Source organism: Monodelphis domestica, chromosome 8, assembly GCF_027887165.1.
Source record: "Monodelphis domestica isolate mMonDom1 chromosome 8, mMonDom1.pri, whole genome shotgun sequence".
Classification (NCBI taxonomy): Eukaryota; Metazoa; Chordata; class Mammalia; order Didelphimorphia; family Didelphidae; genus Monodelphis; species Monodelphis domestica.
In genome coordinates this window covers 179,637,341-179,660,659 of record NC_077234.1, presented here as the reverse complement: position 1 = coordinate 179,660,659, position 23,319 = coordinate 179,637,341, and the positions used below count along the sequence as shown (strand labels likewise).

The following is a 23,319-nucleotide window of genomic DNA, read 5'->3' as shown; positions in this document are numbered from 1 at the left end:
CAGTAGTAAGTCTAGTAATGAATCAGTGAATGAAGGGATTAAAAAATTAATTTACTAAGCCTTTCTTATATATCAGACACCATGCTAAATACTAGGGATACAAATACAAAAATCAAGGTTGTTCTTGCCCAGAAGGAAATTACATTTTTTTTAATTGAAAATTTTTATTTAATTAGGAACTTACATTCTAATAGGGAAAGCCAACACATATGAGAGTGTGGCAGCCATGAATTGATATGATCTGAGAAGTTGAGGTGATAGTGAATTCAGCCATAGAATAATTAGTAAGACTATGATATATACTTGCATGTGAATGCATTGGAATTGTTTTCATGATAAAGTGCTATTTGAGGGAAGATCTTTACTGACTGGGGAATCAGTCGAGACTTTCTAAAGGAGGTGGCATTTTGTGCCTTTTCAAAGTACGAATTCAGCAGTTTCAGATTTTAGGACCCAGGGACATCTGCAAAGCCTCCGATGCATTTTACTGACTAGACTATGAGCTCCTGGAAGCCAGGGACCAAGTCCCATTTATCTCTGAATTCCAACCATGGCTTAGAAGAATATCTTCCATTAGTAGGCATTTGATAAACTGGAAATGCATCATCTGAGTTTGGATCAAATGGATACCATAGTGAGGTGATAGAAAACAATCATAACAAGTGCTGAGAAACTCTGGAAAAGGTCACATGTGAATCCAAGTATAATTATCATTTCTTTTAATTTTCCAACTTGAAACATACCTTTGCTACCTGTAAGGTCAGCTTCTCATACGTTTCTGAATTTAGGATGTATATAAACCTCCCCTTTAAGGAGATCTTGACCTTTAGTTGAAGATATTATTTACTTACATGTCTTATTCTTGGGTCTTTGGAGAATATAATTCAAGTATAGTAAACCCTCCTGATTTGAAGATTCAAGTTTCTCTTCTTTTTCATCTGTAACTTTCTCTCTAGCAATATCCCAGGCTACCAAGGCCAGTCAATGACCCTGGACCTCAGGAATATCTTCCTTGTAAAAAAGAAAAATAGCAAATATTAAAGAACATCAATGCCTAACCAAAGATTGCTTAGTCTTTATTTTAAAAGTCAGAGCAAAATTCCATTGCTATATATGATACTTATAAACCAATCAAAGGAAATTAATGTACTATACATTTTAAATGTCTTCCCCTATTGTATGAGATATAAATATTAAAAAGGGATTCATAAGGTTAAGTCATAGTGTTGTAGGATTTAGCATTTTAAGGGCCCCTAGACATAATTTAGGATCCTAGATATTCATTTCCTAAATAAAAAGAAGAAATCAATGACCAAAGAAGAATTCTTTAAGGTCACATAAGTGTGGAAGCTAGGATCCAAACTCCCAGCTTTTAACTGTAAAGTCAGTGTTTTCCTTGCTTTTTCCTTTATGAATATATGATAGAAATTAGAATAGTCACAATTTCACTATTTTGTAAGCTTTGTATCATATATTTTAATTCATTGGTACCATAATATTAGCTCAGCTCAGCTCTGAAATTAAAGATTTGTGGTTTAAGTACTGAATGTAAAACACTAAGAAACAAACCAACAAACACCCTTTCCTTCCCTCTTAGCAGTAAGGGTTTGTCAATGGGAGTAGGGTGACTTGTCCAAGGTCACACAGTTAGGAAGTGTCTGAGAGCACATTTGAACCCAGGATCTACCCTCTGAACACAAAACATTTTATTGTTGTTCAATTATTTCAGACATGTCCAACTCTGTGATCTTTGTGATTTTGAATTTTCTTGGTAGAGACACTGAGTTGGTTTGTTATTTCCCTTCTCTGCCCATTTTTACAGATAAGGATTTGAAGCAAAAAGGGTTAAGTGACTTGCCCGGGGTCACATTTTTGTCGTCAAGAAGATGAATCTTCCTGACACCAGTCCTAAGGCTCGATCCACTGCAACCCCAAACAGTTCACAACATAAAGCAGAAACAGAAAGCAACTTAGATTTAGGGACTCATGAAAGAAGGTCTAGGTTCATTTATTTCTGACTAGCCATGTAAGAATTCACATTATTGGATGTTCCAACCTGTGGGAGAATCTGATTTTTAAGTGAGAAAAACATTGATGTGACAAAATGATCAGTTCATGTGAAGGAAATAAAAGTCCCTTGAAGACAGGCAACACCTTTTTTTGGATTTGTGTTTCCAGTGACTACACAAAGTTCACATTTTATTTTTATTAATGAATCATATAACTAGAAGAATTGAAAGTGTGATCCCCAAAGGTGAAATTTAAAAAGAAAACGATGAGCTGTCTGAAGCATTTGATGATGAGAGCCAATAATGAAAGATGGGTTTATCCGTGGGGATCTGTAGATTCTGTCCTCCAACTGTATTTTGCTACTGGGTGACTGTCACAGTGGAACAGGTAGATCGGACATGTGAGTAATCTGATCCTATGGCATGCATTTGGACTCTGAACCTTTCCAATAGCCCATCAAGGGATCCTCTGTAAGGTTAGGCTTTACGGTCTCTTTGTAATCCTTATGTTTCCTTTCCTAACAACAGGAGTCCAGTAGTTTTCATCATGGTTTATAGTATAACTGGTATGCACAACGTGCAACATTTGGGGCTGCTGTCTTCTTGGAAGGTCCAGGTGCATCTGGAATTAATTCTGTTTCTTGGGTACATAGCCTTTAGATTTCCAAGAGTAGAAGACAACATTCCTCATTCAATTACACCATGAGGATCACTGGGAAGCAGAGAGGAAAGAAATAGATCAAGAAAAGTGAGACTGGACACTTGGAAGTGGTTTTCTTACATGGGAAATTGCTTCCTTGGATGTCAGTCCAGGATGACTGCAGTAATTTTAATTTAGTGCTTTCATTAAAAAAAAAAGGTGTCGGCATGTAAGATATCTCAAGATACCTGAAAAATCTCAGAGGAAAAACTTTGTAAGAAAGGACTATATAAATTTGCTATGCACGTGAAATGAATTTTTTAATATTGTAGAAGCATCTTCATGCAACAGCATTATTGTTATGCAAATAAGGACTACTGAGGAAGGAGTTTGGGGATGGGTACCATAAGGAAAGAAAGTGACAGCAGAGCAGGGGGAAGATTAAATGAAGTAGTACAGAAATATCAAAATACAAATAGAAATGGAGGCCACTAAATCATACATAAGAATCCCTGTGAGTTTTATAGAGAATTAAAATAACACAGACTAACATTACCTATTTTTATTTAATTTTAATTTATTTTGCTAAGTATTTCCCAGTTACATTTGTTTTTACATTTTTTATTTTAATTTTTTTCTAGACTACATTTGCAGGTGTACTGCAGTTACATTTTAATCTGGTTCAGACTACACTGATGAGTGCTGAGGGCCATATGGTTGTCATCTCTAGAGTAGCCATCTCATCCCTAGGCTTGGAATCAGAAGACCTGGCTTAAAATGTGAGGTCTTCTGTTTACTCCCATTGTGACCTTGGGTAAGTCTCTTAACATCTCTAGGAGCCAGGCTCACATCTTTAAAATGGGGATAATAATATGCATCATACTGACCTTACAAGATGTTATGAGAAAAGTACTATCAAGTTTGAAAGGCTCTAGGAAAGTAAACAGCATTGTTCACAAGTGTGTGTTTCCTTTTTTGTTTTTGTTTTTGAGTTGGATTTGTTTTAGGGACAAAGGGAAGCAAAATATTAATTTATTAAAAATCTGGTTGCTTCTAAATTATAGACTCAGAGCTAGTTCCACAACTTGTATTTCTTAATGTAATGAGTATTTTTTTAAAGTTAGAAACTGGGGGCAACTGGGTGGCTCAGTGGATAAAGAGTCAAGCCTAGAGATGGGAGGTTCTAGGTTAAAATCTGGCCTCAGACACCTCCTAGCTGTGTGACCCTGGACAAGTCACTTAACTCCCCTTGTCCCACCCTTATGACTCTTCTGCCTTGAAACCAACATACAGTATTGATTCTAAGATGGAAGGTAGGTTTAAAAAAAAAGAAAAAAGAAAAAAGTTAGAATCTGCAAACTATGGATTAATAGCTTCACTTCAGTTCCTGGTGAAGTTGTAGAATATATTACGGGAGTGGTGTGTGAGCACTTGGAAAGGAATGGAACAACCATATGGAATCATTAAAAATAGATAATATCAGACTAATTTCATTTCCATTATTAATAGCTACACTGGTAAATCAGAGTAATGAGAATTTGTAAATACAATATATTTAGATTTAGATGATAATATAGTAAAATAGGATTGGGACTGTTTGAAAGATTTAAGCCATCATTAATGGTGACTCCATGTCGCCCCCAGGATCAAATATAAAATCTTCTGGCATTCAAAGTTCTTCATAACTTTCTCCCTGATATTTCCCATTCAGAGACATGCCTTAAGCCTTACACCTTACCATGAATTCTTCATTCCAGTGACAATGGCTTCTTTGTTGTTCCTTGAACAATACATTCCAGTTCCCAACTTTGGATATTTTCAGTGGTTGTTTCTCTTGCCTGGAATACTCTTCCATCTCATTTCTTCCTCCCGGCTTCCCTGGTTTCCTTCAAGTACAAGCTAAAATCCTACTTTCTATAGGAAGTCTTTCCCATTCTGCCTTAATTCTTATGCCTCCCCTTTGTTGGTTATTTCAAATATATCCTGCATAGAGCTTGTCTGTACATAATTGATTGCATGTAATCTTGTCCATTAGAATAATTAGTTCAGTGCCTGGTAAAGAGCATGTATTTAATAAATGTTTATTGACTGACTGACTGACTGGTGAACAATCCCAGAAATCTGTCATTAGTTCTATGATGTTCAATATTTTTCATCAGTAATTTTGAATAATGGGTAGCTGGCAAATTTGAAGAGCATTGTGGTATTATATAAAGAGATCTGAATGTAAAATCATGAGGAACTTGTGTCTGAATCCTCCTCTGCAACTTCCATGATCTGACCACAAGAAAGTTCTTTCTCTAAGCCTTTGTTTGTCTAACAGTAAAAAAGACATAACAAAACACGTAACACTCATCTCAAAGATTTGTGGTGATGCTCAAATGAAATAAATTTGTAAATTATTTTTGAAAAACCTTAAATCAGGATATAAATGACAGCTATTATCATCAAAATACACAAATGTGAAACAAAACTTGGTGGAATACTAAGACATTGGATGACAGATTCCTGATCCAAAATAATCTTGACAGCTTAAAAGAATAGATTTTATCAAAGAAGATGAAAATTTAATAAAAATAAGCATACAGTTCTACACTTCATAAATACAAGATGGGGGAAAGAGATATGTGTCAATAGTATAACATGACAGCCAAAAAAACTAATATGACAGTGAAATATAGAGAGGCATAACTTCTAAAATAATGAAGATAATGGAACCAATTATCTTCTGGTTGGTTCATATTTTGTAGTATCATAGTCACTTCTGGGCACTACATTTTAAGGAAGGCAGATTGCTGGAATTGTGTTTGGAAGAGGGCAAATAAGATGATGTACAAACTAAAGATATGAAAGGAGAATTAAGTGAAAGAACTGAGGATGTTTCCCATGGTGAAGAAAAGACCGGGCTGATGTGAGAAAACTTGATGTTGCCCTTAAATAGCTGAAGGAATTTGGAGGTATTTTATTTGTTCTTTTTAGTCCCAGAGCTCAAGCACTAGGAAATCCATATTTTACCTCAAGCCAAACATGTCTAAAACAGAGTGTATTATCTTCTCTCCATATTTATCCCTTAAATGGCATTCATAATTATCTTAGATTAGTGGTATCAAATTTAAAGAGAAATAGGGGCCAGTAAATTATATATAGTGGCTGCATAGTGACTTGGAAAACCATATATTAATATTATTCAAATTCTACTCTAATTTTATTTTTAAGTATATTATAATAGTCTGATCATTCAGTTGTGTCTGAGTCTTTGTGACCTAATGGAACACAACACATCCGGTCTTATAATTTTCTGCTATCTGCCAAAATCTGTCCAATCTCATGTTTGTTATTTCTTTTTTTTTTAATAAGTTATTTGTGGTTTATTCAATATTTGGGTTAGTATGACACTTGAGGAATTGGTTGGATTGTTGTACCTATATAGATCCTTTTTATATAATTGAAATGTACAACTACTGAGATATATATATATATAAGACATAACTGGGTCCTCTGGAAAAGTGATGCATGAGGCCATGCTGTAGAACCCTAACCGGGAAGGGGGCCCCAAAGGTAATCAGTCCATCAGCAGAGCATTACAACTGTATGGTGGTGTGAATCCAGGAACCAAAAACTGACTTTTGGATCTAAGGGAACTGGGAACTGGTAGCCCCTACTAGGCAGGCAGTAACATACCTGTGGGGAGCCAACTGAGCTTGACCACAAGTACACCGTGACATTGGTACAAGACAAGTCATACTCAGCATCACTGTGCAAACAACGGGGTTTAGCAAGCAGGGTTTTACAAATAGGAGTCACTATACTATTCCCCATCTCTAACTTTAGGAGGAGACTAGAGTGTGTTCATAGGTTTTCTATTTCTGCTTTCTCGTGGTGTTGTATCACTCATCAGAGGAAGGATGTGATACACTTGAAATGTGCATCATACATAATCCCTGAACCACTATCATGTTCTCTAGACAGTGAAGTGGAAGCATATTCAAAGGTTTTAAAACTGCAGCTCCTTCTGGATCCCCCAAAGGGTGTCTGCACTCTGCTTTAAACGGGACTCTTCCTCTGTAGTCAGGGTAACCTTCACCACATCAGAAATGCCATTCTGCCCCAAGATACATGGAACACTTAAGGAAGACATCTTCATTAATGCCATATAGGCCCTTAATCATGGTGGAAATCGGATGTACTCTCCTAAGATTCTTCATGATGCTTTCTGCCAGATCTGCCACAGACAAGTCAATGGCCCAGGAAGTGTAGCCCTTCAACTTGATCACTTCATAAGCACTTTCAACTACTTGCTTATGAACATCTTTCCATTGCTCTGAATCACTATCAGTTCCTAGAGCAGGATGAAGACTCTTCAGAGAGACACCAGCAACATTCATACCACTCCATACAGGAACACTCGAGTCTCCATGTTCCCCAAGGATCCATCCATGACAACTTGAAGAGTGGATACTAAGTTTCTCCCCCATCAGGTAAGGGAATCGGGCAGAATCCAGATTGCAACCACTTCCAATAACACGGTTTTTAGAAAAGCCACTTAGCTTCCAGGGCACATATGTCAAAATATCCACTGGATTGGAGACAACAAGCAACTTGCAATTAGGGCTGTATTTAACAATATTGGGAATGATGAACTTAAAGATATTCACATTACACTGGACCAAATTAAGACGACTTTCTCCTTCCTGCTGACATGCCCCAGCAGTAATCACAACCAGCTTTGAGTTTGCAGTCACAGCATAATCTTTGCTAGAGATGATCTTTGTTGTTTTGAGGAAAAGGCTGCCATGTTGGAGATCCATCATCTCTCCCTTTAGTTTGTCTTCAATAACATCAACTAGGGCAAGTTCATCAGCCAAATCCTTCATTAAGACACTGATGGCACATGCCATGCCAACTGCACCAACCCCAACAACAGTTATTTTGTTGTGGGGAGTCTGTTCTTCCTTAAGGACATTCAAGATCAGCTGATCCTTGATGGTTCCCATTTTTTTCTTGGGGGAGGGAATCTAAGATTGCCGGTCGAGCTGCAGAGAATTCAGAGATGTATGCGAGACTGCTGCTCCCGGACTCGTGCCTCATGTATGTTATTTCTGATACTATCAATTTCATCCTCTGCTGTCCCCTTCTCCTTTTGCCTTCAATCTTTCCCTACACTGGAGTCTTCTCCAATGAGTCTTGTCACCTCATTATTTGGTGAAAATATTTAAGCTTCTACATCAGTATTTGTCCTTCTGAAGAATAGTCTGAAAATAATTGAAGTATTGTTTGATTTGATCTCCTTGCTGTTCAAGGAACTCTTAAAATTCCTCTCCAGCATCACAATTCAAAAGTGTTGATTCCATAGCACTCTGCTTTCCTTATAGTCCAACTCTCATGGCCATACATTATTACTGACAAAATCATAGCTTTGACTATGCAAAGCAATATCTCTGCTTTTTAGTATGCTTTCCAGATTTGCCATAGCTTTCCTTCCAAAAAGTAAACATCTTTTAATTTCATGTCTTTGAATTTCAGGCTCTATCTGTAGTTATCTTTGGACCCAAGAATATAAAATCTGACACTGCTTCCATTTCTTTTCCTTCTATTTTTTTTAGGAAGTGATGGGATCAGTTGCCATTTTTAGTGTTGTTGTTTTTTTAATGTTAAACATCAAGCATTTATCCTCTCCTCTTTCATCCTTATCAAGAGTCTTCTTAATTCTTTTTACCATTCTGTCACCAGAGTGATATCTGAAATTGTTGATATTTCTCCTGGAAACCTTAATTCCAGCTTTTAATTCATGAAGCCTGGCAATTCACATGATGTATTTTGCATATAAATTAAATAAATAAGGTGACAATATACACTTGTAATATTCCTTTCCCAATCTTAAGTCAATCAGTTGTTCCATGTTTTGTTCTGTCTGTTACTTCTTGACATACATATGAGTTCCTCAGGAAACAAATAAAATGATCTGGTACTTCCGTCTTAGAGGATTTGACACATTTTGTTGTGATTCAACAACTTTAATCATAAAGTCAAAAACTTTTGTCAATGAAGTAGAAGTAGTTGTTTTTTTGGAACTCCATTGTTTTTCTAGAATTCAGTGAATATTGGCAATTTTACCTAAAGTTCCTCTGCTTCTTTGAAAATCATCCTGCACTTCTGGTAATTATTGGTCCACATATTACTGAAACATAGCCTGTAAAATCTTAAGCGTAACTTTGTTCATGTGTAAGATTAGCCCAGTTGTTTGGTAATTTGAACATGCTTTGTCATTGCCCTTCTTTGGGATTGGGACATAAACTGGTATTTTCCAATCCAGTGATCACTGTTGAGTTTTCCAAATTTGCTGATATGAGTATAACACTTTAATGGTATCATCTTTTAGTATTTTTAAATAGCTCAACTGGAATTCTGTCATCTCCACTGACCTTATTGTTAGTAATGCTTTCTAAGATCTACATTCTCCAGGATATATGGCTCTAGATCAGTAACCACAGCATTGTGAAGTTAAGATCCTTCTTGTATAAGTCTTACGTATATTCTGGCCACCTCTTAATCTTTTCTACTTCTGTTAAGTTTCTACCATTTTTGTCTTTTATCATGGCCATTTTTGCATGAAACATTCCCTTGATATCTCTAGTTTTCTGGAAGAGATCTCTTATTTTCCCATTCTATTGTTTTTTCTATTTGTTTTTATTACTTATTGAAGAAAACCTTTTTATCTCTCCTTGATTTCCTCTGGAATTCTGCATTCAGTTAGGTATAATGTCCCTTTATTCTTTCCTTTTTTTTCTTCCCTTTCCTTCTTTCCTAAGCTATTTGTAAAACCTCATCCAAAAGACATTTTGCTTTCTTGCTCTTGTTCTACTTTGGGATGTTTTTTGTTGCTGCCTCCTATAGAATATTACAAATCTCTGCCCATAATTCTTTAGATACTCTACCAGATCTAATCTCTTAAATCTATTCATCACTTCTGCTTCATATTAATAAGGGATGTTATTTAGGACATACCTATAGAGTCTGATAGTTTTCTGTGCTTTCTTTAACTCTGAATTTTGCAATAAGAAGCTCATAAACTGAACTGTAGTCAGCTTGTTTTAACAAACTGTATAGACTTTCTCTACCTTTGGCTGCAAAGCATATAATCAACTTGATTTTGATATTAACCATCTGGTGAAGTCAATATGAAGAGTCACCTTTCAGGTTGTTGAAAAAGAGTGTTTGTTACAACCAGTGAGTTAAATTGACAAAACTATTATTAAATCTCTGACCTGATTCATTTTCTACTCCAAGACCAAACTTAACTGTTATTCCAATTTTCTTTTTATTTCCTACTTTAGTATTCCAATACCCTGTGATAAATGTGAGATTGTTTTTGTTGGGGGAAATTATTATAGAGGTAGATTTTCATAAAACCAGTCAACTTTGTCCTCTTTGGCACCCATGGCTAGAGCACAGGCTAGTATTATTATGATGTTAAATGGGTTGACATGGATTTGAGCATATATCATTCTGCTATTTTTTAGATAATACCCCAGTACTGTTTTTCTCATTCTTTTATTGACTATGGGTGCTGAGGTTTCTTGTCCACAGTACTATATGTAATGATCACCTGATTAAACTCACTTATTTCTGTCCATTTATGTTCACCAGCTCCCAAGATTTTGATGATTAATCTTTCCATCTCCTTTTTGACCACATCCAGCTTACCTTGGTTTATAGATCTTATATTTCAGGGTTCTATGGAGAATTACATTTATAGCACTGGACTTTCTTTTTGTCACAGTCACACCGACAGCTGATCTTTCTTTTGACTTTGGTCCAGATGTTTCATTCTTTTTGAAACTACTTGTAGTTGTCCTCCTCTCTTCCCCAGTACTATGTTGGACACCTTCTGACCTAAGGGATTTATCTCTTTTTTCATTTCAATATTGTACATGGGGTTTTCTTAGCAAAGATACTGGAATGGTTCATTATTTCCTTTTCCATGCAATTACCTTTTGTCAGTACTCTCTACTATGACCTGTCCTTCTTGGGTAATCCTGCTCATTGTTTTATTTAGTTAAACTAGCTCCTTTGCCAAGACAGGACAGTGATCCAGGAGGGGATTTTCCAATAACTTTTTAATTTTCCAATTACCCTTTTTATGGATAAAGAGACAACTTTGTTTAGGACCAGAGGGTTTATGTTGGAAATTTATAAGGGATAATATTGGATGAATAAAGAGGAAAGATTGATGTTTGGAGTTTGAATTGCAATTGTTGACTGTGTTCTTGGTCAGCAGAAAACTCCAGTCATTGTAGCATCTTGAAGAAATGAAGAGATTGAAGGAAGTCAGTGTGGTATAATGGGACCTGAGTTCAAATTCTCCTTCTACCGTTTATACCTGTGTGATCCTGGGGAAATCACTTAATCTTTCTTGGCTTCAATTTCATTATCTGCATAATAAGAGCTATGAATAGATAGATCATGAAGTCTCTACCAAGTCGAAGTATAGAGCTTTGATACTATAAAGGCCAGAACAGATTAAATTATATAGATATTTATGATCCCTCTCTTCCTTTCCTCCTTAAATATGTTTGGACAGGTGAGACTAAGATAATTGTTATAGATAGTAATAAAGGCAAAAAGTTATCACCTATTGAAATTTAAAATCATCAACCATATTGGAAGCAGAAAAAGAACTCCAACCATAACAGATCCTTTTTGAATTGGTCTCAACCATAGAGTTTGGGAAATCTTGAGCAGAGGCAAAGTTATCTGAGAATCTTTTGCTGGCTAGCAACTCTGCCTTATTACTTATAAATTGATCTTTTATTGAATTTGCTGAGTTGGCATTTTAGAAAGCTTAACGTACAAACTCTGTTCCTAAACTCCTTCTAGTGATTCCTGTTTGGGAAACTGTACAGAGAAGCGAAACCTTTAAAAGCGTCTTATCTATTAGCGTTAAAAAAAAAAGAAGAAAGAAATTTAAGAATCTAAGCATAAATTACAAAAGCTTTACAGATAAAGTCACCATGGCTCAAAATTCAAGGAGTCTAAAATGGTCCACCTTGGACAATTGGAAGTATAACAAGAGGATATTTTTCAGGAAAAAAGAGGTTTTGTTGAAGGAGTAAAGTTCTGACAAGCAGATTTTTGACATTTGACCTAGCATGAGTGCCAATCACAGCAATTGTTCTTTGGACATAAAGGAGAAGTTGCTGTGATGCTATGGAATTGCAAACATGACCTTGAAACATCTTTAGAGGTTACATTTCTTAGTGCATTGAAGTGTAAGCTTTTACTGGCCTCAGAGGCCAGACAGGTAATGCGGCTTCTAAAGCTTCTTAACTTGTTCTAAAATTTGAACTATTCCCTTAAGTTCCTGGTTCAGTGCTTCCTTTTCCTGTAATAGCATAGGTCAGCTGGGGAAGGTTGTCATTTGATAGTAGCTAAATAGGATTTACCTATCTTATTCAAGGATAACAGATATGTATCAAGCCTCTTTCTTTCCTTTGAACAACAAATAATAGAACCATACATTAAAAGCTGAAAGAGACTTTGGCTGTCCCCTAACCCAACATCACCATTTGACAGAAAAGGAAACTGAGGTCCAGAGACATGAAGGGATTTGATAAACATAACACAGTGGCAGAAATAGGAATTGAATGCAGTTTATTCAGTTCCAAATCTAGCACTCTTTTTTTCCACTACAGTACTTAGGCTGCTTTCAACAGAATCTTTCATTAGCTTCTTGAAAGCTGGCTTAGTAGAGTTAGGCAATTTCCACAGGGACAAAGACGCGCCACCAATGTCTTCTTTCATATCAGGTTTTCTACCTCTCAAAGAGGCATGCTGTTACTTAGAATAACTAGGATTTATTTGTGACTCATCTCTAATTGGAATCTAGCTTGTTCTCCGAAGGGAATATAAGCTTCATGAAAACAGGGACTGGTTTTGGATTTATTTTTGTTTGTATCCCTACTACAGAGCAAGAGGTAAATGTTTTCCAGTTGATTGACTCACTGAAGCTTTGCCACATCCTTGTCCTGAGAACACTTCTTCTGGCTGCATCTTAAGTGAAAGGATTTTTCTTTTTGGTAAGGCCCATACTGACTACCACATCCAAGGAAAGCACCAGGCATGAGAATTACCCAGTCCTGAGCTGAGGAGGTAGTGACCAAAAGTAATGATATAGGACTCTTTCAAGGCCCTGTAATTGGGATGAATGCTGTATGGAGTGTTTAGCAAAGACTCTGGTGGGAGAGCTTGCTGAACCCTTTTCAGGACTGCTTTCCTCTTTGTCCACCTGCTGCCTATCTATGACTCCAAGGAGCTATTGGAAGTGTAGCTGCTACACTCCAATACACTATCTCAGCAGGCAGATCAGGTTGAGGATAACCAGCAGACTGCAAAATTGGAGTTAGGAGGATGTCTACCCCAGGCATGTGAAAACTCTTCCCAGTAGAAGGGGCCAATGAGAGCAATTTGATCCAACAGTCATGAAGGCAGCAAAAGTGGGCACTGTGGAGTGTTTAGAGCTTGGTTGGACGTTGAAGAAGCCAACCCACTGCATCCCAAGCCATCACCACTCATCTTCATTTTTTGTCTTGCCACTGAACTTCAATGACTTTGGAAGACAGAGTGAGGTTAGCAACTTTGTACAACTCTGCTTCACTTAAATCTGATTCACGAGCAAGTCAAAAGGCATCACTGTTGATGTCACTTTAGTCTTTTTTGAGTATGAAGGACAACAACCAGCTAAGACACAAATGTAGTATCTTCTCTACTACCAATGTCATTGATGATTCCAGATATCACTAGATAACACCTTTTCCTCTTCATAGTTTCCACTGATATTCACTTTAATGTTGAGTTCAAAGTCTGGAAGGGAATTAAATACCTGGATTAAGAACATGGTTAAAATTTCAGAATTATGATCATCATTAAAGCCTAAAATTATTCCAGGAGAAATGGAGTTTTGCCATACAATGGAGTTTTGCCTTGAGTCTTCTAGGGGTGACCGGTGTTGTCAGTTCTTCATCTTGACTTTTCTCATATCTGCCTAACTTATCCATTGCTTCTTTCCAGAATCATAGTTTCTTAACACTTCATTGAGTATTCTAATACTCTCTTAATTCCTATTTCAAGTTCCTCTCCTTTCAATCCTACATTCTGATATTATGTGAAATAGTCTAAATGTTTCTTTGCTCATATCATCTTTCTTTTCAGAAGACCATATAATCATAGATTTAAAATCAGAAGATACCCTAGAAGCTACTGAGTTCAATCCCCTCATTTCATAGATGAGAAAACTGAGGCCAAGAGAAGTAAATAACTTGCCCAGGTTTAAATATTTAGGATCTGAGGTAGGATTGAAACCCAGTCTTCCTCACTCCAAGTCCTGTGCCCTATTCACTATACTATATTGTCTTTATGACTATTGAATAAAGGAAAGTAAAACTGAGAGTCCACAGTTTGGTTCCAACCAATCTCATTTATCTTATCTACCTGTATTCCATGCATTCAACACTTCATCTACTAATTATCCCAGGTGCAAATCATGAAACCCCCAATTCCACTTGTTTGCTCATATTATTTATAGTGCAAGAAATATCTCTTTATGTAAAGGTAGCACTTCCTTCTGAACTCAAGGCCCAAGTCTTTTGTGGTTTTCCCAGACCATACCATCAGATAGTAATACCATCTTCCTCTCATTTCCTCTAACATTTGTCTATAGCATTTAACTGACACATAGCATATGCCACTTTGTTTTGTGGGTTGCCTTTATACGAATCTCTTCTGTTTTTCCAGCTTAGAGCAATACTTCGGACTTCTTTGCATCACAAGAACCTACCTAGCACAATATCTGGCACATAGAGTTTGATAGTTATCTGATAATTAAATCATTATTCTAAATTAAGCCAGACACTGGAAAAGTAAGATGGAAAGCTTCATTTGTTTTCCTGAAAAATTTGACATCTAGAAATGTTGACTTCAGACATATAGCTGAGATTACTTAAAATAATTATTGACTTAAATCCCAAATCAAAGAGAACTTTCTTCAGCCTGGTTATAAGTATGCTTGGTTTAGGAGAGACAGTACCATTTGGACTGTCTTCTCTTTTTGCTTTTCTTCATTAGTTTGGGCCCATGCAACCATCTTGGCATCCGAATCCATATAAAGACGTTTTGCAAGTGAAATTTTGTGCCACGCTGTATCAAATGGATTACAGTCATCATGCTAGACATATTCCATCAACTACACTTCTTTCATCTGTAAATCTTGTAATTCTATCAAAAAAGCAATCAAGTTGTCTCTGGAATGATTTGTTCCTCATGAACACCTGTGATTATAGCTCAAGCTTCCATTATCTTGTGGATGTTTTCAGATTTCCATCTTTCCCCACTCCATTATTTACCAGGGATTGAAGATATGGACCGATATTTCACATTTTCCATGTTTCACTGATTATATTAGAATGACATTAAGACAGAACACTATATTGTATTTCACAAATGATGATGTTAAAACAAAGAAATGCCATGAATTCAACCGTCTTTGCTATAATTCTTGGTTTAAAAATTCCTAGGCTCTCTAGAATTCTAGGTTAGTTTTGGCAGAGGAATTCTTGTCTACCCCTTTTTCTGCATCATATACCATTCACTGAGAGAGACCTATTAGTCATAGAACTTTATCTTCCTGGATAAAAAATATAAACCAATTAATATGGCTTTTGTTCATTTGAATTTGCAGCCAAAATTTTTTGTACTGCTTGCTTTGTTCATTTTATTATATTCCCTATTCTGAAAATGTTATTTTGATACAACAAGAAACCAGTTTCCCATCATATACAGAGGTCATGCAAATCTGGGGCCAAATAATTGTGATAGAGAGCAGATGGTAGAACCTAGGTCTGTGATGTCTGTGACCCTTAAAAGTACCACTTAGAATTTCTTTGTTTTTCACAGAATTTCTGTGTTTTTGGAAACACACTTTTCCAAAAGGGAAACCTGTGCATTTTTATTACAGTATTATTATATTTTATTCCCCAGTTGGTGGTAAGACTGGCTGGAGTGAAGAATACAGGAAGGGAGGAAGTCAGTCATTTCTCCTTTTTTATGAGTGTTTATGCATAGACACTGAATATATCCTCTAAGTTCTTAAATGCAATTCAATTCCACAAACTTATTAAACGTTCACTCTATGCTTGCACTGTATACTTACTCTATATTGTGCTAGTTGCTGTAGCCTCAGGAATAAATATGAAATGGTCTCTTCCCAAAGAATTTATGATATATTGGAGTAAGGAGGGAAATAGTCTACAAAGCAGACAGCTTAATAACTACCTATTTGATTATAAGCATAACATATGTTCCAGTATGAAAAAGATATAGGGGATGGAAGAGTCTTATACCTTGAAAATATGACAAGGGCAAATTTCAAGTCCACATGAAAATATTTGACTTTTTGTCCTCCAGAATAATCTTTGCTAGCGTAAATGTTTTTGTTTCATTTTAATATAAGGTGTATACACACAAGCAGAATATGTATGCATATATTTATGCAAATATGTATCAAGCATACTTCTATTTATCAGTTATTTCTCTGGAGGTAGACATTCACATTGATTCTTCAAACAATATTGCTCTTGCCATATGCAATGTTTTATTGGTTCTACTTTTTGCTCCTCATTATTTCATGCTAGTCTCTCCATGTTTTTCTAAAGTCAACCTGCTCATTGTTTCTTATAGCCCAGTAGTTTTCCATCATAATCATATACCACAACTTATTTAGCCATTCCCCAATTGATGGGCATCCCCTCAATTTCCTGTTCTTTGCCAGTGCAAAGGGAGCTGCTATAAATACTTTAGAACATAGAGGCTCTTTTCCTTTTCCCTGATCACCTTGGAAAATAGACCTACTAATGATATTGCTGGGTCAAAGGGTATACATAGTTTTATTTCTCTTTCGGGATAATTCCAGGTCACTCTTCAAAATGGTTGGATCAATTCACAGTTCTACTAACAGTATATTAGTGGCTTAATGTTTCCATATTTCCTCCCTTTGCTAGATTTCAAAATAGGGTCATTTTGTGGAAGTGGCTTGAAATTTGGGCATTCAGGAATTTGGAGAAATTCATATATAATAGTGCCTTGCATTTAGTAGGCATTAAATAAATGCTTGCTAATTCATGCAATTACATTTTCTTCCATTTCAGATTTCAAATACTTAAATTTAAATGTCTTTAAGTGATATCAATGAAAATAAGACATTGACCTGGAGTCTAAAATAAATGAAAGCAGTGTTGAAAGAAAATATAACTGGTCAAAAGTAAATTTACTGTGCCTTCAGTTAGGTTTTGAGGGCATCATAAGTTAGTGATTTAACTCTCAATGTGTTTTCTATAAACAAATGTTTGTGTTCTCTTTACCTAATGTGTTCACTTAAGGGAAAAGTCTTGGGACAAAAGTCCTACTCTGATACCGCATCGTGGCATGGGGGTGACCCTGAATTCTTGAATATTATGCCAAAAGAACACAAAATCTGTGAGCTTCTGTCATTTCATTTTAGTATATTCCCAGGAACAGATTGTGTCTATTATTCAAGGGCCAGTCTATTCAAGCTCTGTCTTGCTAAGTACAGAGTGGATCATAACAACAAGTTGGCAAATAATTGGTGAATCATTTAGACATAATACAATGTGGTGCTATGACACCCTCTTTGGCTCTTTCAGTAAGAATTTTAAAGTGATAGGAAAGTGGGGACAGAGCAGTAGGACAAACACATACCGATTTTTGATAATTCCATTTCATTCAAGTGTCTAGTTCTCAAGAAATAAGTACTGCCACTTACAGAGGAGGGGGAAGTACAAAGGAACATGGACACCAAAGTACATATTAAATAGATACAGATTCCAAGGGCAGGAATAGCACTGGAACTGGAGGAATGAAGAAAGGTATACTGTAAAAGGTGGCTCCCAAATGGAGATCTGAAGAAAACCAGGGATGCTATGATATGAAGGTAAGGAAGGAGGGAGACATTTTAGGTTTATCCAAAAGTTGGGAAAGGGAACAATGTATCTAAAGAATAGAAAGTAGACCAGTTTTACTACTAATAATAGTGAACATTTAGATAGCACTCACTTTGTGCCAGGTACCATCCTAAGCCCTGTGCAATTAGGGAGATGTTATCATTATTCCCATTTTACAGATGTTGATTGTGTGAGGCAATGATAAAAAATCATCTTGGAATAATATTGCCATATTTCAAAGGATTTTAAACTAAAACTATGAATAGTATAAGGAACAATGATTTAGTGTACAGAAGGAGTCACTGAAGTCAGAAGGATCTGGGTTTTAGTTTTTTCTTTGACACATACTAGTCATGTTATCATGACTGGTCAGATGATCAGTGCCACAAGCTACTCTCTAAAACAATATATTATACATTAGTTGCCAATATGTATTGAAAGGAAGGATATAAGCATTGATTAAGAGCCTCCTTTATGCCAGGCACCTTTTAAATATTATCTTCATTGACTCTCACAACAACCCTGTGAAATAAATGTCATTATCTCCATTTTATAGTTGAGGAAACCGAGGCAGACAGAAGTTAATAGACCAGATGTCTCTTATAGAAACCATATAGAAAATCTAGTCCAATGTCCAAGTGGCACATAAATTCTCTATGGATAGTGAGATTCTCCAGATTATCCCAATTTGGGGCAATATTGAATTCATTATATCAAAATGTGAAAGATTATGAAGTCTCCCAAATGAGATCTTTAACCATGTAAAATATGTGGCTAAACTACTCATACAGGAATGACCAAGAGAATGAAAGTCAACTGTCTAGAATAAGTTATTCAGTTAGAGAAACTAACTGAATGTGCCTCAGAATTGGACATAAATCTCAGAAAAACTGCTTATAAGCAAGGAACAGAGTTGAGAATTGAGTAGTAGAAAGAAGAGAATAAGTAAATTACATTCAGCTTGGGAAACTATGCAATTTGTTCAGTGATTCTGATCTACTCCTTGACACAACAAACCTTTCTTTTTAACAGAATATTCTTTCAGTGATGTCATGAGGCTATGAGATATAGAATAACACATCTTATGAAAAATAGAAATTATATTATAAGAGCAATGGAGAGATGCATAGTGGTGTGAATAGGCTGTAGCATATTGCCAAAGAATTGAACACAAGAAGCATCCCAGAGTTACCATTAAAGAGAAATGGGACCAGAAGAGGAAATGTAGTAAAGGTGAGAAATAACTTGCCAGTCATTTAATGTCAGAAGAATGTAGGATCCTAGAGATCTTAGAAGCCACCATCGATTCCAACCACTCCCTCATTTTATAGATGATGAAACTGAGGGCCAGTTAGGTAAACTGACTTCATCAATTACTGTCTGATGTGGGATTTGTATCCTGACTCTAAATTAAGTGCCTTCTCTAGTGCATTAATTGGCTTTGCTATGGACATGGGCAAGAGTCATATTGGATAGGAAGATGTGATAGAGTGTAATTTGCATAATTGGAGAGAATGTTCAAATGTATGAGGTCAGAGCTCCAGGGAAATACTGAAACATTAGCCTATGTAGAGCGAGCAACAGAAAGAGGTTGGCAGGATTTAGATTGAGGATATTAGTGGGCATACTAATGCCATTGCTGAATTTAGAGGTTGACTGCAAATTTTGCATTTCTAAAAATTTTAGAAACCAATTTCTAATAAATAAAAATTATTATAATAAATAAAGCTTCTTAACTTTTTTCTTTTCAGATTAATAGTTTAAGATGGCTTTGATGTGGTGATGTTTCCCCAATGTGAGAAGGAAGCCTTTTCTTTGCCCTTGTTTCTCAAAAGGGATTTTTCCCAATTCTTACCTTTCAGAATATATGCCTTTTAAGCATTACCATAGTTTGGGTAAGTCTTATCTTTCCTGTTAGACAGCAAATTCTTTGTAGGGTTGGATTATTCATTGTTTGTCTTCTTGAAAAGGTAGCAAGATAAATAGAGTGTTACTCTTGCAGTCCAGAAAACCTGGGTTCAAACTGTGCCTTCATTTAACCTCTCTCAGTTGTCTTATTTATAAAATGGGAATAATAATGGCTTTGACATTACAGGGTAATAAAGAGGATCCTTTTAGTTCTTTGCAAACCATAAAGTTCTATGTAAATGCTAACTCCTGAGATATCTGGAGTTATACTGGTTAGAACCCTGCTGGACTTGGAGTCAGAAGCACCTAATTTCAAAATGCAGCCTCAGTTACTTCCTAGCTGTGTAACTGTGGGCATCATTTAACTGCTGTTTGCCTCAGTCTCTTCAGCTGCAAAATGGGCATCATGATAACACCCATCTCACAGGGTTGTTGTAAGGATCAAATGAGGCAATATTTGTAAAAAATACTCAGCACACACCCTAGCACATAATAGATGTTTAAAAAATGCTCCTTCCCTTCCCTTCTTAGTCACTCAGCATACAACAGAGGAGTTTGTGTATAATAGAAGTTATACTTAAGATGTAGAAAACATTCTACTCAAGCAGCGAGGAGCGGTCTATCTACAAGAAGATATGAGCTTTGAAATCATGGTGCTCATTGGTCCTTGGACTTCTTATAACAAAAGCAGGTGTTACTGCTTTGCAATTAGGGAGACAGTTTCTTGTGGCTATAATGTGAATTCTCATGTGGAAAAGGGAGGCAAAGGAATGCAGCAGCCTCATTTTGCCAGTTGCATTTTTACATGTAGCGGACCACATGTGGCTATAAGTCAAAGATTTAGTGAGATCTTGGGGCCCACCTGGTTTTAAAGACCACATCCACACAGCTCCCATTTCTTTTTATTCCACTTCATTTCCTTTTTCAATTTGGGATCCCTCCCATTCAGCTGGAGCACACATTAACCCCCGTACACATTAGCAGTGACTTGAATTCCAGACTAAGAACATCTACCAAAAGAAAGGAGACTAAAATTAAACAGAAAAGCACACAAAGAACTACTTAATTGGCAAACCTTTTTTTGAGGTGGGAAGCAGCAGAAAGAAGGCAAGGGAGGACATTTTTTGGGTTCAGTCATATTCTTTCCCTTAGCATTTCTTTGGCATTATATATTAGGGTTAACTGAGGGACTGAACAGCAATGTGCAAAAGAAATACTCTGAGCCACATGGGTTATATTTACTATAATGTAAAGTATTTCCAGCTATGTGCATTCCATTGTTGGAGTTCTACACATAATTCAAGCCATATGTATTATAGTACATATACTTAATCTGGAAAACAAGTAAGACTGGCTTCTATTTACTACAATTCCAGTTGGCTATGACTTATAAGTCGTGAAACTGGTTGTACCTGATTCATTCTTTTACGTCGAGGAGGCCATTAGCAATAAATAGTTTCCATTACGAGGAGGAAGAAATCTTTACTTTGCTCTTGTCCCTGAAAGTGACCTCTTTCTCCTCTGATCTTTTAGGGAACTTTTTAAAAATTCTTCTTTATGTAACCATCAATTTACTTTGCATCATCATAATTTGCTTATTTGTCTGAACTCTTCTATTAAAGTGCCAGTTCCTACAAGGAAGGAACTTACATCTTTTCCATCTTGTTTTTATTCCTTCAGCATTTAAATCAGTGCTTTATATAGTTAAGGGCCCACAATAGGTGCAGAATTAATGCTTATAGAGTACATAAATGAATAAATGGGTTCTTCCTTGGAGGTCAGGGCAACTCCTATTTGTTTCTGAAATCAGTGGAGGTGGAAGACTACTACCCTTGCAAAAATGAGTCTCTTGTTAGCATAGCAAATGAACATTTGGCAAATACAACTTGGAATTCTTAATAGGATATGTATTGGCTGAGCCAATTTGTCTTGTTCAGTGCTAGTGCTTAGCTAAGCTATCACAAATTTTGTAGGACTGTAAAATATCTGTGGAAATAAGTCAGGTATTACTTTGCCTCTTTTTTGTGCAAAAATTTTTAAGAACTATCATAACCCTTCATTAGTAGATATGTTAGAAGGTCTGGATCTTTTCATGTTCAGTGCTAATCACTATAAATAAGAGAATATCAGCAAAGAACAACCAATTCTTTTTTGACCTGAACAATCTTATCAAGAGCATGACAGTATGGTCATTTATTATCAAATCTCTGACACAAAATCAACACTAAGGGAGGAGAGTCCCCTTTTCCATAGGTGATATGAAGTTTGGAGGTCAAGGTTGTTTGCCAAAAAGGAGATTTTGAAAACAAAAGAAATCTCAACTCAGATTTTGTAGCTACTTGATTTTCTAATCATGTACAAAAAAGAATACTAGGACTAGATTCAGGGTATCTGGAACAAATGAGTGAATGTACAAAAATAAGTTATTAACAACATAATATGTTTAAGGAACTGAGAATCCAAATGCAAAAAGATAGATAATCCTTCCCCTCTAGGAACTTACATTCTAAAAAACTCAAGATATTGGAGCAGTGGTAGTAGTCAAGGTGAGATGTTTTGGTCTATCAGTCCTACAGATGGTAAGGACTTGCTATTTAACAAAACCTTCTAGGGAAAACTAGAGTAGTATGGCAAAAATTAGGTATTTGAGATGAGAGCCTAGGTTGAAACATTTTGGTTTTATGTCTCCAATTTAATTAGTTTAATAGGTACCTAATAAAACATTAGGTCCTTGATAGATCATCACAAGTACTAGGATGTCTCTTAGAGAATTGATGAGTAAAAGGTTAATGATAGTTAGAGTGCCAGGATGGTAATCAATAGTTTGGGGGCCAGAATCCAAGCCCTAATGAATAGGGAAATCAAAGGAAGGATGTGGAGGGAAGGGCAAGACAAGAGAGAAATGCTGGAGGTTTGAATTTCAGAGTCATTTTAAAGAGATCATGAGGTTGTATATTCTTAAATGAGGTGAATCAAAGATACAGGATGTGGAATAGAGATATTTCTATGGTAATAATAGCTGATAATAGTTTTTTGGGAGGTTTTCAAAGCACTTTCTATACATTATCTCAATTGATCTATGTGACCCTGTGAGATGAGTACTGAATAGATAAGAAAACTGAGGTTGAATCAGGTTAAACAATTTGCACCTGGTCATACAAAGTGTACATTCCAGATTCAAATCAAGGTATCTCTTGATGCCAAGTCCATCATGCTTTCCAGTATGCCATACTGCTATACTATCTCTGTCATAGGGATCTGAAAATATATTGAGGCAAAGATAGAGGAGGCATGGCTAGCATACCTGCCCAGCAGAAGAGTGCTGCAATGATGAAAGTTCTAAGTAGTTCAAAATGTTCTTTGACAACCAGCTATTCTTTGGAGGGATTTTCTAGAAACCCATATAGATCACCAACCTTTTGGCAACTTATTGACTTAGGGATAATCTGTGGGAACTGAGAGGTGGAAATGATTTCCTTCTGGTTCCAATTAACATATGACAGAAGCAGAATTTAAGCCATATCTCCCTGATCAGACCCGTTTACTATCTACTAAGTCATACAGTTCCAGTATAATAAGTTAATTGTTTGACTCAAGATTTAGAGCTAGAAATAATCTCTTCGGGATCATTTAGACAATGGCTTCTCAAAGTGTGGTCCAAAGACCCATGAGGGTTGACACTCTTTCAAGAGATATAAGAGATCAAAATAATTTTCAGGATAATACTAGAACATTATTTGTTTCTTAAAAC

The 23,319-nt window shown here is 36.1% G+C and overlaps 1 protein-coding gene across 1 annotated transcript; it reads right to left on the bottom strand.

The window, feature by feature from the left end:
• Positions 1 to 6,020: 6,020 nt before the first annotated feature.
• On the bottom strand, positions 6,021 to 7,691 carry LOC100012604 (L-lactate dehydrogenase A chain). Its single transcript, XM_003339577.4, is given in 2 exon segments — positions 6,021 to 6,778; positions 6,780 to 7,691. Coding segments are annotated over 2 exon segments (999 nt in total). The 5' UTR covers positions 7,644 to 7,691; the 3' UTR covers positions 6,021 to 6,643.
• Between the last annotated feature and the right edge of the window lie 15,628 nt (positions 7,692 to 23,319).